Source organism: Megascapheus bottae, chromosome 1 (assembly GCF_031878675.1).
Source record: "Megascapheus bottae isolate mThoBot1 chromosome 1, mThoBot2.hap1, whole genome shotgun sequence".
NCBI lineage: Eukaryota > Metazoa > Chordata > Mammalia > Rodentia > Geomyidae > Megascapheus > Megascapheus bottae.
In genome coordinates this window covers 24,869,420-24,885,462 of record NC_143509.1, presented here as the reverse complement: position 1 = coordinate 24,885,462, position 16,043 = coordinate 24,869,420, and the positions used below count along the sequence as shown (strand labels likewise).

Genomic DNA, 16,043 nt, shown 5'->3' with positions numbered 1-16,043 from the left:
CCAGTAGATGTGTTTGTCTCTTCCATGATTGTGAATGTTAGTGAACAGTAAGCTAGTCTGTTCTTCGAAGGCTTGGGTCCTCTGTTTACCAGACCTCTGCACATGCCAGGACTGCACCTTTAGGGGCTGACAAATAAGCTGTGTTGAATAGCTTGGTGCCAATTCTTGCCCTCCCTCTTCCTTCTTTTCCTTTCTTTTCCTTTTCACTCTGCCACTGAGTTATATCCCCAGCCATTGTTTCTTAGTGATTTTTAAATAATAAATCCCTATATAAAACTGTTTTACAACACTGCTGGTGTCATAATGATGTATTCTTAGAGTTTTACGTATTTCTTAGGGTTGGAAATGTCTGTCCCCCTCATGCAGGTGGTTGATAGTGAAAGATTCCTTCTTGCTCTACATGAAACCAGACAGTGGGGCTATCGCCTTCGTCCTGTTGGTGGACAAGGAGTTCCGGATCAAGGTGGGGCGGAAGGAGACAGAAACCAAGTACGGCGTTCGCATCGACAGTCTTTCCAGGTAGGAATGCCGGATTTTAAAAAATATCTCTTAAAAGCAGAGGCTTTCTTTCAGCTTTAAGTGATAAGAGAGTAGAGTGTTAGAAATTGTTATTTAGAACACATTCTGAATCAGAAGTGAGGAACTAGATAGATACATATCTAGATACATCTATATTTCCTCAACTCTTTTTCTGAGACAGGGTCTTATTGTGTATCCAAGGCTGACTTCGAACGTGAAATCTTAGCACTTCAGCCTCCAGGGTGCTGGGATTATAAGCATATGCCACCCCAACTGAATATATTTGTAAGACTGGAGTACCAGTCATACAACAGAGTCAGAACTAATGACCTCATATGTCAATATTTTAATATCCAACTCAGTTTACCAGAGTAGCCAAAAAAGTAATTATTTACATTATAAAAACAATAAAAATGTATTGTGTAAATTGATATCCTTTGATAGATTTTTTTAAAAATGGGAAGTGATTTGATTAACAAAAATCCTGCTTATATACACATTTTGGGGAAAATATTCAAGTTGAAGTAGACAGTTAAGTGTTATATATTTTGCTTATATGTTACATATTTTCCTAGTGAGTACCTGTTTGTTGATGTGTTTGTTTCTGGAAAACTAATTATACCATCTGTGTGTGTGTGTGTGTGTGTGTGTGTGTGTGCGTGTGTGTGTATGTATGTGTATGCACATGCCTTTATATAGTTCACTAGCATCTATAGGAATTTATATAATTTCTCTTTCTACAGATACACATACATAGATACACATGTCATCACTAATACAGATTATATGACTATGGGTATCAAGATGCTGAACTTCCCATTTCTCTATGAGGAAGGAATGTTCAGATGATTATTGGAAACACTGTGCTATCATCCCCCCTCCCCCAGGCTTCCCCTCTCTCCTACTTTCCATGGGCCCAGGAGGACTGGGCCATATTCACTTTGGTCCCCATAACTGGTGCTTTAGCCCCACCTCTCCCTTCCGGGCCATCTCTTTCTTCATCATGGCCAAATGGATCCCAGCCTTCTTTCTGCTTCCCCAATCTCCTTCCTGGTTCCCAGGCCTCCTTCCTGGTTTCCCAGCCTCTTTACTGGCACAGGACAGCTCCAGTCCCCGCATCTCTGCTTTGTTTGCATCTTTCCAGTTCCTCCTGGCCTGTTCACCCTGGCTCTCCAGCTTCCAGGGTTGGACCAGCCCCTCCCCGTGAGACTTTAGTAGTTAGGATTACAGATGTGGCTGCTCCACCTGGCCTTCTGTAATGTATTCTAAAAATCAGTTTTCAGCTGTTAATGACTCTTCAAGTTTAGTTATTTGTGCCAGAAAGACACTAATTTGTTTATACCAGAGAGAGTCAGTCTTGCCTGCCTTGTTTTTCTTCTGTCATTTGTGGATGGGCTCCAGCCCTGCATTGGCTCCCTCGCTGTAACAAGATGGCTGCCTTTTACCTTCACACCATCTACAGTGGCTGAGAGAGTGTTGTTTTCCTTCCCAATTTCTGCGCAAGTCTTTTGAGGTTCTCTTTAGGTGAAATTGATTCATATTCTCCTAAGGCCGGTTCTGGGATCAGAGGGATGAACTATGGCGTTTTCTTAGCTTTTGGAGGACTTAGCATTGAGAAGTGACTTTCCTAAATCACAATGGGGATGGTCTCACCAGATGCCCAGAGATGGACTTCACCTTGTTTCGTATGATACCAAATCAAACAGGGCCTGCTTTATTACACAGTGACCACTGAGCCCACATTTTGCCTTTGATGTTATTAATGTTGATTAGCATGCATGAGGCAGGAGGTGGATTTCACTGTGACTTTCCATGCACATTTGCAATAATGTACCACTTTCCCTTTCATTCAAGGACGCTTATTTTAAAATGCAACAGCTACCGACATGCTCGGTGGTGGGGAGGGGCCATAGAAGAGTTCATCCAGAAACACGGCACCAATTTTCTCAAAGATCACCGATTTGGATCCTATGCAGCTATCCAGGAGAACATTTTAGCCAAATGGTAAGGGGTTCCTTTTGGACTCGCCAGCAGTCCTCAGGATCTGAAGTCACAGGGGTTCACATTCACCCAGAATGCACTTTCAAAGCTGTGAGGCAGTTATGCATCGTATCAAAGAAGGTTCACGTGGAGGCCATTGTGAAGCTGAGGACATGAGACTGAAGATTCATTTCCCCATTTTTGTTTATAAGATACTTCCTGTGAATTTAGCTAGTTTTAGTGCTAATTTCATTGTTTTAGTAATACATATTGAAGGCTCATTACCTATAATTTAAAGAATAGTATTTACTTCCTGTTTTTTTCTTCCTTCCTTTCTTCTTTCCTTCTTCCCCTTTGCCCCTCCCTCCCTCTTTCCCTTCCTCCTCTCTTTCTCCCCCCCCCCCCCATTTCTGTGTGCCAGTCCTGGTGCTTGAACTCAGAGCCCAGGGCCTGGGAGCTGAGCTTTTTTTGCTTTTTGGCTCAAGGCTACCACCCTACCCATTGAGCCACAACCCCACTTCCTCATTTTCTAGTGATTAATTGGAGATAAGAGTTTCACTTTCTTTTGTGCCCAGGCTGGCTTTGAACATGATCTTCAGATCTCAGACTCCTTGAGTAGCTAGGATTATAGGCATGAGCCACCACGCCCAGCTCTTGTTTTGTTTTGTTTTGGTCAGTCTTCGGGCTTGAATTCAGGGCCTAGGCACTGTCCCTTAGCTCATTCTGCTCAATAACCTTGATCCTTAGATTTTTCAGCTTCCTTAGTAACTAGGATTATAGGCATGAGCCTCTGGCACCTGGTGCAATATTTCTCTTTTGTTTTATTGTGGTACTGAAGTTTGAACTCAGAGCTTTGCACTTGCTTGGCTTGCCTACTCACAGCTGGCCCCTGACCCTGTCCTGTACCTATACCTGTAGCCAGAGACTTTAGCTGGTTAATGTGAGATAGTCTCTTGGGCTTATCTGATTGAGATATTTCTTTCAAATAAAATCATACTAAGCCTGTCTTCCATGGATCAAAATCAGGTTTTTGGTTTAACGGGGTAGGAGAATTCATCTTTCCCCTCTGATAACGAGGCTTAGATCATTTGTTTTCTAAGACCCAAGCAACCTGATTGTTTTTTACCTGCCTGCTGTCCTTCCTAGATGATAGGCAGAATGCTGTATTTTGAATCCTTACTTTCCATTTGCCCATGCACCAAAACCTGGCAATGATACAGACTAGACAGTGTCATTTATGTCTTGTTTTACTGTAGGGTATACCAATTTTTTATTCTGTTGTCTTTTGTTGAACAGAATCATACACAAAAACAACCCAGAATCCCCAACCCTTTGTCTTTCAGGTATGTTAACGCCAAGGGATATTTTGAAGATGTGGCAAATGCAATGGAAGAGGCCAGCGAGGAGATTTTTATCACAGACTGGTGGTTGGTATTCATCCAGGAGAACTATCTATATTTACAGGCCACCAAGGTCTGATGCTAATTCATGAAAACTAGTGGGGCTCACAGATCGTTTGACCCAGGTCATCACCATTTAACTAATCGCCTCCAATTTTCAAAGACACTGGGCCTCTAAGCATATTCATCCTTGCCTTTCTGGTTGGAAGCAGATACCCATGTGCTTGCTGATGGTAGTAAATGTTAGCCAGTTGCTAGGGAAATGACAGAAGTCAATGCAACCTGAGGTTGTCTCCTCTGTGCTTGTCAGCCATTTGGTCCAGTGAGCGTGCTTCTGGTTGTCTCTCTGTGCTTGACATCAACCCATTTTTCTGTTACTGTTCAAAGGTCTTCAGTCATAACCAGGCCTGGCCAGCTTCCGGGGGACCCTCTTTAAGATCATCTGTGGAACTTACATTGCTTCCTAAAGCCATGGACATGTCATACCTAAAGCTCCCTGGCTCTTTGAAATTTTACACCTCAAATTGGTGTTGTGGCTTGACTGCAGGGACTCAGTGTCCAGACAAAATGGAAATATCTAAAGTAGGATTTCTCTCTGGTATCTAAAGTATGACTTCCCTCTGGGATCTTAGCTGCCAGAAATGCTCTTTGTCTCTAGCCTATTACCTTCCTTTCATCCTTACAGCTGAAATTTGGAAATAGCATTGTAATTTATTTTCTTTTAACTCTAGAAGATGGGGAATCTTTTGCTGGTTTTCATGATTGACGTGGAGATGTGGCTTTCCAGCCTTGGCACTGTGTGAGTGATCCTGGGCAGGGTAGGGCACTTAGCAACTCCCTCCCCACCCCCAGGGCTGGCCGGGTCTCTTGTCATCCTCTGCAGTCATGGCCAGGATGGTCCTGTTATGCTGAACTTAGCCCTGGTCTTGACACCCTGGGAAGTCTTTTTACTTACTGCAAAATAGCTGCTCACTTAAGAGGCTGATGTTGATGTTGAATAAATTTGAAAAAAAAAAGCCAATCTTAATGCAACACTATATCCTAAGAATATATTTTTTTGCAAGTCCTAGGTTTGAGCTCAGGGTCTGAGCACTGTCTGTGCACTAGCACTTGGTTGGTTTTATTTGGTTTTAGCAGCCTCTGTTCATGATGAACATGTTTCCATGTACTTTTTGGGGCATTTGCTTAACTTTTTGCAAGTGTATGTTCAAATTTTTTCCTCTTCCTCCTCCTTCATATTTAGAATTTCTTCTTGGTGAAGGTACTGGGACTTGAACTCAGGGCATTGTGCTCTGAAAGCAGTGAGCATTTTGCTCATAGCTGGCATCTACCAGTTGATCTGTGCCTCTCTGTCCAACTTTCTGTTGGTTATAATTAGAGGCCTGGGCTGGCTTTGGAGCAGGATCTTCAGATCTCAGCTTCCTAAGTAACTAGGATTACAGGCAGGAGCTATCAGCACCCTTTGATCTATCTATCTATCTATCTATCTATATCTATCTATCTATCTATCTATCTATGGTTGTCTTTTTAGTTGTTGAATATCTATGTACACAGTAATTAAAAGTAACTGTTCTGCCTGGCTCTAGTGGCTTACGCTTCTAATCCTAGCTATTTAGGAGGCTGAGATCTGAGGATCACAGTTCAGAGCCAGCCTGGGCACAAAAGTCTCTGAGACTCTTATCTCCAATTAGCCACCAGAAAAACCACAAGTAGCGCTGTGGTTCAGGGGATAGAGTGCTAGCCTTGAGCTGAAGAGCTCAGGGCCGGCATCTAGGCCCAGAGTTCAAGCCATACAACTGATCGCTCCTCCCCCCCAAAAAAAGATAACTGTTCTGTTTCCTTCTGGCTTTCATGGTTTCTGATAGTAAATGGGCAGTCACTTGATGATGAGACACCTCTAAACAATGTTATTTTTCTCCTGAGTGCTTTCAAATTTTTCCTTCTATTTAGTTTGCAATCAGTTTGGTTATATATTTGACTTCATTCTATTTTAGGTACTCTTAGCACTTGTTGTGTTTGTAATTTTATGTCTGTAGCCAAATTGGATACTTTTGGCAATTTCTTCTTCTACAACTCTAATAACACATTTAAGAAGTGTTGAGTTTTGGAAACTTTGTTTTGCTTGTTAAATATAGATCCACAGTCTGTAAAGCCTTATTCATTCAAAAAAAATTCTTATTGTTTAGAGTAAGCAGTTTGCATTTGTCTATTTTCAGTTTTACTGCTGAATTCTTCTAGTATCTTTATTGTAGTAATATATATCCAGTGATACTGGTTTTTTTTTTTCCGTGAGAAACATTTTTCCATTTTGAAATTCTCATTTTGAAATTTTCCTCTGGTTCTCTTTGTATTTTCTATGTATTTGTTGAGTCTTTTTTCAGGTCATTTTATGACCAGAAAACTATATAAACATAAACTATATAAACTATATAAACATCCAGCTTGGTGTTGACATCTGTTCCCATGCAAGCTGGGATTTCTCAGTACTTTAGAAAATTTTAATAGTATAACTCTTAAGTATTGTTAAAATTTAATGGAGAATGTTGTTACTTTTGTTTTGGTCAGCATTGGTCTTATTTGGGTTTAGGCAGAAAGTTTTACCCAGCCTTCCAGGGGTGTGGTTTTAATGTGACTTGTGGGTTTTTTGTTTTTGTCTCTGCTACTCTGATCCGTTCCACATACGGTGCGCCACCTAGTGGTCACACTGAACCTGGGTGCTGGGTTTCTCAAAAGCTTAGGGTCCAGTGGACAGCTTGTGCTAACTCAGGAGGTAATATGCAACTGAATGAAGTTGCTTTCCTGGACTTTGTCCTGCTCCATGCTTCTTGGGAGCTGTGTTTCCCTGTAGCTCCTCATTTCAGTACTGGCTGAGTTTTGATTTAAATAGGTCTGCACAAAAATGTCTTTGGTAGCACCCCTGGGCAGAGCCAGCCTGAACGCACACATCATACCTTTCTAACGGGTGCAATGTTTCATTGTGTGTGTGTTTCTGTAGACACAAAACACCCATCTTCCTCATGAAGCCTGAGCCAGATGACTTACAGAGTTTTCTCTGTGCCAGGCCTATTTTCTGGTCATTGCCCATGCCATAGAACCAAAAAAAAAAAAAAAAGAAAAGCAGCTCACCTTTCATTCCATGCTTCCAGATCTAAGCCTTTCAATCCAAGAACAATATACATTTCTCTATTTAGATCTTCATCTTTCTCAGTACTGTGCATTTTTGTGTAGCAATCTTCTGCAAATTCTGTGAAATTTCTCATTACTTTGTCCTTTTTATATTGTTGTGGGTGATACTTTAGACTTCATTTTCTTATTCACTGAAAGCATAAGTAACTAAAAATACACTTGACTTTTCTGTACTAATCAGATATCTTGCTAAATTCACTTATTCATGCTAGCTGCCATTTCTGGCATTTTTCCCATATATGCTCATACAACCTATGACTAAAGACAATTTAGCTGCTTCTTCTCAAAGTGATATGCTTTGTATTTTGTTTTTTAAAAGAATTTATTAATGTTGATTTTTTACATCATATTTTAAATGACAAGCTTAACAAACAAGTGTTCAAGGAGGGAATCTCTATTTACAATCACTTGGACTTAGTATTTAGAACTTAATCAAAATTAGGCTAAGGGTTTGTATGTCATAGTAATGTTTTATTTCTTAAATTAATATGTTTCATCTATAGAGTCATAGGTTTTTATGTCTATATAGTTATGTTTGTATTTCCATTACCATGTCCATAGCATTGGGTATGCAGTTATTGAGTCCTTGCTCTTGTACACTTTGGATTTAATAGCCACATATTAAGGATACCATGCGCCTTTTGTTCCTTAGGTCTTGACTTGTCTCACTCAGCATGATTCGCTCTAGATTCATCCACTTCCCTGCAAATGCCATTATTTTATCTTGTCTGTTGGCTATGTAGAATTCCATTGTGTATGTATACCACATTTTCTGTATCCATTCATCTGCAATAGGGCATCTGCATTGTTTCCATTGCCTGGCTATTGTGAATAGTGCAGAGATGAACATAGCTGCGCAGGTGTCCTTATAATATCTTTGGTCATGATGTTTAGGATAGATGCCCAGAAGTGGTATGGCAGGATCATAGGGAACTTGTATTTTGTTTTCTGGTCTTACCACATTGGCCAGAACCACTGGGAGAATGTTGAATGTTCTGCTGTTCCCAGAATTATAAAGAAAGCATTCAGGCCTTTATAATGTATATAATGTGAGAGGCTTTTTTTTTTTTTTTGCCAGTCCTGGGGCTTGAATTCAGGGCCAGAGCATTATCCTTGGGCTATCTCGAGGCTAGAGCTCTACCACTTGAGCCACAACACCATTTCTGGCCTTTTTTCTATGGATATGGTCCCTGGGTTTTCATACATGCTAGGCAAGCACTCCACCACTAGGCCAAACTCCCAGCTCAGAGGAATTTTTTAATTGATACCTTTTACTGAGACAGTTTACAATTTAAGTTTTTTTTTTTAAAATTATGAGTGGCTATTGAATTTTGTCAGTTTCTTCGCTTGAAACGGTTTTTCCTCCTTTTCCTCTATTTTTTCCCTGTCAAGATGGTAAACCACATTGATTATTTTAAACTGTTAAACCTTCCTTGCTTTCCTAAAATAATCTGACTTGACCATGATTTGTTATCCTATATCAACTGCTAGATTTTGGTCAAGATTTGCACTTTCATGTTAAGGATAGTGTGTTTCTCTTCCTGCATTGTCTTTTATTGGCTGGACTTAGCTGGCCTTATTAGCTGAGTAAATGTTAACAGAGTAAATATTCTCTCTCATTTATTTTATGAAGGTGTTATCAATGTTCTTTCCTTAAATATTTGAAAATTCTCATCTGTTAAGTTGCCAGGGTCTGCAATGTCCCTTATGGAAAAACTTCAAATTATGAGTTTGGGTTTTTAAGTGATAAGGGCTCATCAAAATTTATATTTTCATTCCCATTTTAGAGACTTTTTTTCAAAGACTTGTTTATTTTATCTAAATTTTACAAATACTGTCATAATAATTTATAATATTGATTATCCATTTAATATTACTTTCATGTCTGTTAATGTGTATAGGCCATATAGTCATTTCCTGTCCATTCATTTTATTACATAGCTCATTTATGCTTCCTTAAAACAATGATAACAACCAGGTACCAAATGGCTCACACCTGTAATGCTAGCTACTTAGGAAACTGAGATCAGAGGATCATAGTTCAAAGCCATCCTGGGCAGGAAAGTCTATGAGGCACTTATTTCCAATTAAGAACCCCCCCCCCCAAAAAAAGCTGGAAGTGGAGCTGTGGCTTAAGCGGTAAAGCATTAGCCTTGGATACAAAAGCTCAGTGACAATGCTCAGGCCCAGAGTTCATGCCCCAAGACTGAGGAGAGGGAGTGGAAACCATAACAACTTACTAGAGCTTTTCTTGCACTTTTTTTTCCTGGGCTGGTTTGATCTCCACCTCCAAAGTAACTGAGTTTTTAGGTATATGCCACTATACCTGGCCCATCTCTAATTTTCTTCATGTTTCCACTTTTAGTGTTCCAGTTTTATTTATTTTATTGAGTTCCACTCTCGCTTGTCTCCGCTTCCATCTCATTTTGAATGTAATTGCTCTTTTTTCTGTTGACCTAAATGAGAGCCCTGCTCTGGTTATTGGTGTTAAATATCTTGTTTTCTTATATAAACATTTAAAACTAGGAGCTGGGAGTTTGGCCTAGTGGTAGAGTGCTTGCCTAGCATGCACAAAGACCCAGGTTCGATTCCTTGGTACCATATACATAGAAAAAGCCGGAAGTGGTGCTGTGGCTCAAGTGGTAGAGCTCTAGCCTTGAGAAAGCCCCAAGGACAGTGCTCAGGCCCTGAGTTCAAGCCATAGGACTGGCAAAAAATTAAAGCTATAGGGTTTTCTACAAGGTGAATTTATATAAAGGCATCTGTTAACATCTGTGATCTCTGGAATTCAGAAATACCTTGTATTTCACAACTCCCAATTCTACCATGTTTTGTAATGATGTATCTTAGGATTGCTTGTGTCCATAGTTCAGTAAAATACCATATTAGACCATTCTTTTGAACTTTGTTTATTGTTTGGTAAAAACAATCTTGATAAAACAATCTTGATGTAATTGTAGCCAGTGAGTCATAATTGCATTCCCCTGCCATGTGGCCACTAAAATGACACATTGTGTAGAGCTCACATGTCCTTCTACCTTTCCCTGCATTCTAAAATGTATGGCTATTTGAGACTTTTCTTCAGCTCTTTCCAAATATCCAGTAGACTGTCCTGTTCCCAAGACAGGAGTAGAAAATCTATTAAAATATCTCCTCCAACTGAAGCCAGCCCATTCAGAATTAATGGAGATCTCCCAAGAAGTGGCTTATAATGGCTGTACTACAGAGGCTGAGATCCGAGGATTGCAGTTCAAAACCAGCCTGGGTGGGAAAGCCCATAAGAAGACTCTTATCTCCACGAAACTACAAAAAGAGTTGAAAATGGAGCTGCAGCTCAAGTGGTATCACACTAGTTTTACTGGCTGAACGAAAACAAACAAAAAGCAGCTTGTAGTAAGCAGGGCACTGGTGGTCATACCTATACTCCTAACTTCTCAGGAGACTGATGTGAAGATCTGCCTCACAGTCTCGGCAGATAATTATGAGAGACTCTTATCCCCAGTGAACCAGCAAGAAGCCTGACGTGGAGCTGTGGCTCAAGTGTTAGCGCCCTAGGTGTAAGTGAAAATTCTAAGCAAGAGCTCAAAGCTCCGAGTTTAAGCCTCAGTACTGGCTGCTATGGTTCACCTTCAGTGAACCAAAGGCGCATCATGTTTTCCTTACTTAAAATTGATTTCTTTTCATATTCTTTGATCTTTTACCAGTTTCTCTGTGTCCTTTGTTTGCATCTAATTACCTTTCTTTTTTCCTAATCTGAATGAAATGTGCAAGCATTTGTGCTTTGTGTGGAATCCTCTCTTGCCTTCATGATTCTAGCCAGCCCATTGTGTTTCTTTAGAAACCTCATCTTTTAATCTTTTCACTGAATAAAATAGAGCACAGTAATGTTTTCTTCCCATCTGCCTAGCTCCTGCGTAGAGGGCTTCGGCAGGCTGGACACAGTTCCCACGGGAATTCTCCTTGTCTTTCTTTAATCCTGGAGGCTCAAATTTCAGAGAAGACCCTGCTTTTACTGCCTGTTTGTGTTTCCCTCTCACAGGGGAGTTAGAGCTCATGTCACTCCCTCCCATTTTGGAAGGAACCACAGGGGAGACGTGGCTGACCTGTCTTCTTAGCTGCCTGTGGCCCCACTAGGGAATAAGAGCCCAGGGATTGCTCTTGCCTTTGGAGAGTTTCATGTGTCCACGTCCTCTCCTTCTACTCTGTTTAGAGCGCTCTGGGCCCTGTGGACACTGTGGCTAGTACAGGAAGTGGGGGGGTTGCTGCCCTGTGTTTTCTTTCTGCTCACTTGAGGGAACCTAAAGTACTGAGGATTTGTCTCAATCACTGGGACAACTCTGAAGTTTGGGGACACGACCCAATCATTGCAGAGGACTCTGATTTTCCCCTTAGAACTTGATTGTGACTGCTCCTTCTCAAATGTCATGCCCCCGGCATGCATCCTACAGCTGGGAGTGCCTTCTCCTGGAGTGGTGGAGTGGCGTGCTTGCACTCCTGTGTATGTGGGCTTACATTCCTGTGCATATGCATGTGTGTTCTACTAAGGAGGGAAGTCTTTTGTTGTTGGTTGTAGGGCTTGAACTCAGGGTCTGGGCACTGTCTCTGAGCTTTTCCGCTCAAGGGTAACACTCTACCACTTTGAGCCACAGCTACACTTCTGATTTTTCTGGTGGTATATTGGAAATAGTTTTATAGACTTTCCTGCCTAGGATGGCTTTGAACTGAGATCCTCGGATCTCAGCCTCCTGAGTAGCTAGGATTCCAGGAGTGAGCCACCAGTAACCCAACCAGGAAAAATCTCTTATTAATCCCTTACCTACGTAATTGTCCAGGACCACGTCACCTTTGTGTTAGCTGCACAAGAGTCTAGGAAAGCTAGTGTTTAGAGTATGCAGATAGGCCCTGCCAGCAAGCATGGGAGAACAGATGCTGGGCAGACAACCAGCGGCACTTCCTTATACCTGTGTTTAAAAGAGAAATTGAGATAGGCTCTTATTTTTTATTTTTGTGGGGGGTTTTTGGTGCAGAGAAGTAAACCTAGGTTCACAAAAATACTGGATCACTGGGATGTTCCCTCACTGAAATTAATGTTTATATGGATAGTTTTCTTTTTCCCTACATGAAATTGTCCCAGAGACAACTTCAGTAATCCACAATAAAGATCACCTACCACAGTGGAGGATGCTAATAGCATTTGGTGAGAAACTGTGAGTTCCATGACACAATAACATTTTTACAGTTTTTATTTGGTTTTGACTTAAGGCTGAGTCCAGAAATCTTCCTGAAACGACCTGTGGTTGAAGGAAATCGCTGGAGGCTGGACTGCATTCTTAAACGAAAAGCAGTAAGTACTTTGGTAACAAAAGCTATAATTTTTAGTGCATGTTGCCCCCTGAATTGTCGTCAGTTTATAGAGTTTGGCAACCGTCAGGATTATTACTTGGATCTACTATTTTTCTTATTTCTTTTGACTGGGTAAATACTTCAGCCTACCTCATTCTCAACATCTTACCATCTGTAGTTTCTGTTCGGTAGTTAGGGCCAGTTAATTTTATAGACCAATAACTGGCCATAAAATTTCATCATTGACTAATAAATGGGGAAATGAGACAGAGACCTTTATTTTGTTCCTTATTGGGTCATGTGTGCAGGAGACAGATGGAACCCGGAGATTGGTGTCTATCTGATGGGACTTAGCTGGTTGGGATGACAGAGAGAGGACAGTCAGAATCAGGCATGTTCTTGCTCCACTTTGGGGACACTGCACAATTAGAATGTGAAGCATTTCCTGAGGATTGCAGGCAAGAACTGACTGTGATCTTTTTGTTAGAAAAAGTAAATAACTGTAGCCATGCAGTCTTACCAATGACATTTACATTGTTTAGACAGTGGATCCTTGACTAAATTAACTTAAATCAGACTAGATCCGGGTTGTATTAGTAATCATACCCAAATTAAATAAATTAGATAGAAATAAAGTAAATAAAATTTTCTGATTTTTTTTTTCCATTCACAAAATTCCACACTCCTGAAAATGAGAGTTAGTGGTGAGTGGGTATGCAGGGAGGCCAGGGAGGAACTACAGCATGGTAAAGGGAGGGGTTGGAAGGAATAAGTTTAAGGGTGATGATGAGTGGAAACAAATTCAGAAGCAAAAAGGTAATTTTATTTTTTAGGGCTAAGGATTGAACTCAAGGTCTCATGCAGGCTAGGCAAGTTCTGTTGTTATAGTTTTTATACTTTTTAAAAATAAAGTTTTTTTTTTTTACTTTTTGATGTTTTTCATTTTTCCTCAATGGAATGGATCCTAGGGAATATTCCTGTCTTCTTTGCTACCTCAAAGCAGCACATAGTATCAGAGCAGCCCTGATTTGCCATTGGTTTGAAAAAAATGCAGGCCAAGTGCTAGTGGCTTATGCCTGTAATCCTGCAATGCAGGGGGCTGAGATCTTAGGTTCCCAGTTCAAATAGACCCAGCACATGCAGAAAAGCTTGTGAGACTTATCTTCTCTGAAGCACCAAAAAGCTGGAAGTGGAGGCATGCCTCAATCATTTGCAAGTACAGCTTTCAGGAGAAAAGCAAAGCAAAAGCATGAGGGTCTTGAATTCAAGCCGTAGCAGCAGTGCGTTTGCATATGTACATGTATGTGTACATGCACACATACACACAGAATGGAAGAGAGAGGACTTTTTTTGGTGGTTAGTTGAGAAGTTTTACATATTTCATGCCCAGTCTTCAGATCTCAGCCTCCTGAGTAGTTAGAACTACAGGCCCCCAGCTTGAGAGACAACCTTCTATCGTTTGACTAGTCAAGACCCTTGACATATAGCCATGTGTCACTGTTAGTGTTGCCTTTTGTATTAAGTAGTTCCTCCGCCAGGTTATAGAAGAGAAGGAATCCAACACAGGAGAAGAAGATGAGGCAGTCATGTGTCCTTGTCAGATGCTAATTCCTCCCCCTGCATTTTTCTCCTTGGACAGCAACAGGGCGTGCGGATCTTCATCATGCTCTATAAAGAGGTGGAGCTGGCACTTGGAATCAACAGTGACTATAGCAAGAAGGCATTAATGAGGCTGCACCCCAACATAAAGGTATTTGGTGCCTTTTCAGTGATGACCATGCTTTTTATTCTATAAATCTTTCTTAGGTTTGTCTTATTTCTGAGGACTCAATGCTATTGAGTCAACATGGATGAAAGAAATAGAACCAATTATGTAGCATCCCTGCTCATGTGTAGCTGCCTTCACTCCAGATATCAAGACACAAATGGGAGAAAATGAAAGATTGAAAATATATTCCATATAGTTGTTCAAAGACAGCAGGGTGATCTACCTAGTGTCTGATAAAGTAAACACTAAATCAAAAATAGATTGCCACAGACACCTAGGGCCTTATATAGTAATAGGAGATTCAGTACAGCAGGATGATAACAGGTATAAACCCTGCTATACCAAATACCAGCTCACCAAAACTTCTGAAGAAAAGCAGAACTAAGGGAGGAAAAGGATTCTGCCATAATTGTTGGAGACTTAAATACCAAGGTCTCCATGTGGATAAAATAGCTAGACAGAAAATATGTAGAGGAACGCATCTCTACATTTTCTTATTATTGCTAACACAATAAATCTTACAGACATATAGACCATATGCTACCCAACAACTACACATATGCTCATGCACGCGCGCGCGCACACACACACACACATACACACACACACACACAGTCTCACACTCCAATGTGTGGACATTTCCAGGAGATCCTCTGTTAAGACCAGGAATTAAATCTTTCTGGAGTTTTGAAGGGAGAAATACATGAGCATCTCAAACTGTAACGGGGAAATCAGAAAAAAAAGGGAAACTTAGAAACTTCACAAAAATTATCAAAATGAAATATGTTACACAAGAAATAGACCAAAGAAGAAATTACAAGAATTTTTATCTTTAGACACAAATGTAAAATAAAATACCCCAAATTTGAGTGACACAACTAGAAAAGGGGAAGTTCATAGGAATAAATGCTGTGTTTAAAAAGAAGTAAGCTCTCAAAATAACAACCTAATGTTTTAAAATCTTCTCCCTTAAGACTCTGTGAAAATTCAGAAAGCTGGGACTGGGTCATTCAGGAAAGCTGAGAGCAGGAAATTCCTAGCTGCACAAAATCCCTTTTCAATGGAGGGCTGTGAAAATCATGATAGCACTATATGCAGAGATTGCCAAAATACCAACTTAAAATATTCTCCTGAAGGTAGATGTTAATAAAATATTTTTAGACTTAAAAGTGAACAAATACAAGTAGATCCTTAAAGAAAGGGAAGGGAGCCAAAAGCTATCAAAATGAGTAGTTTAATGTGTAACCAGATTTTAAGTTCAGTGACATATGGTATCTAGGCTGTTAATATATAAAAAGTAGATAAAAGCTGGGTGTGGTGGCCATGCCTGTAATCCAGCATTTGGGAGATGGTAGGAAGAGGATTCCAACTTTGAGGCCAGCCTAGGCTACACAGCAAGGCCTTGCACTCCCTCCTCCCTGCAAATGACACTGATAATACTGGGAATAAAGTTACAAGTTTGGGGGCTTTGTTTGGTACAAACAAGGCTATTTTGGTATTTGATTTGAAAATAAAATGCTTCGTGGGGGGCTTTTGAACTCAGGGCTTATGCTTGTTTGTACTCTACCACCTGAGTGAGGATCCCAGACTTTCTTTTGCTTTCATAAAGGACCATGGACTTTTTGGATCTGGCTTAGAACTGTGATACTCCTATATTCAGTTCTCATGTTACCTTAGGCCAACGATGTGAACCACCATGCCTGGTTTATTTAAGATGGAGTCTCAACTGTTTGCCCAGGCTAGCCTCAACCTTGGCTCTTTCCAATTGTAGCCTCCTGAGTAGCTACAATTACAGCATGAGCCACCATGCGTGGCCCTAAAAGAATGTTCTTCAAGGAGAAAGAAGA

The 16,043-nt window shown here is 40.6% G+C and overlaps 1 protein-coding gene across 2 annotated transcripts in view; it reads left to right on the top strand.

The window, feature by feature from the left end:
- The window catches only part of Pld1 (phospholipase D1), a 130,982-nt gene that overhangs the window by 63,321 nt on the left and 51,618 nt on the right, over positions 1-16,043 (top strand). For both annotated transcript variants that reach the window (XM_090338764.1, XM_090338758.1), the window contains exons 10-14: positions 367-519; positions 2,374-2,523; positions 3,843-3,926; positions 12,348-12,429; positions 14,068-14,178. In XM_090338764.1, coding sequence (XP_090194890.1) covers positions 367-519; positions 2,374-2,523; positions 3,843-3,926; positions 12,348-12,429; positions 14,068-14,178 — 580 coding nt within the window. The remainder of the gene's footprint in view (positions 1-366; positions 520-2,373; positions 2,524-3,842; positions 3,927-12,347; positions 12,430-14,067; positions 14,179-16,043) is intronic.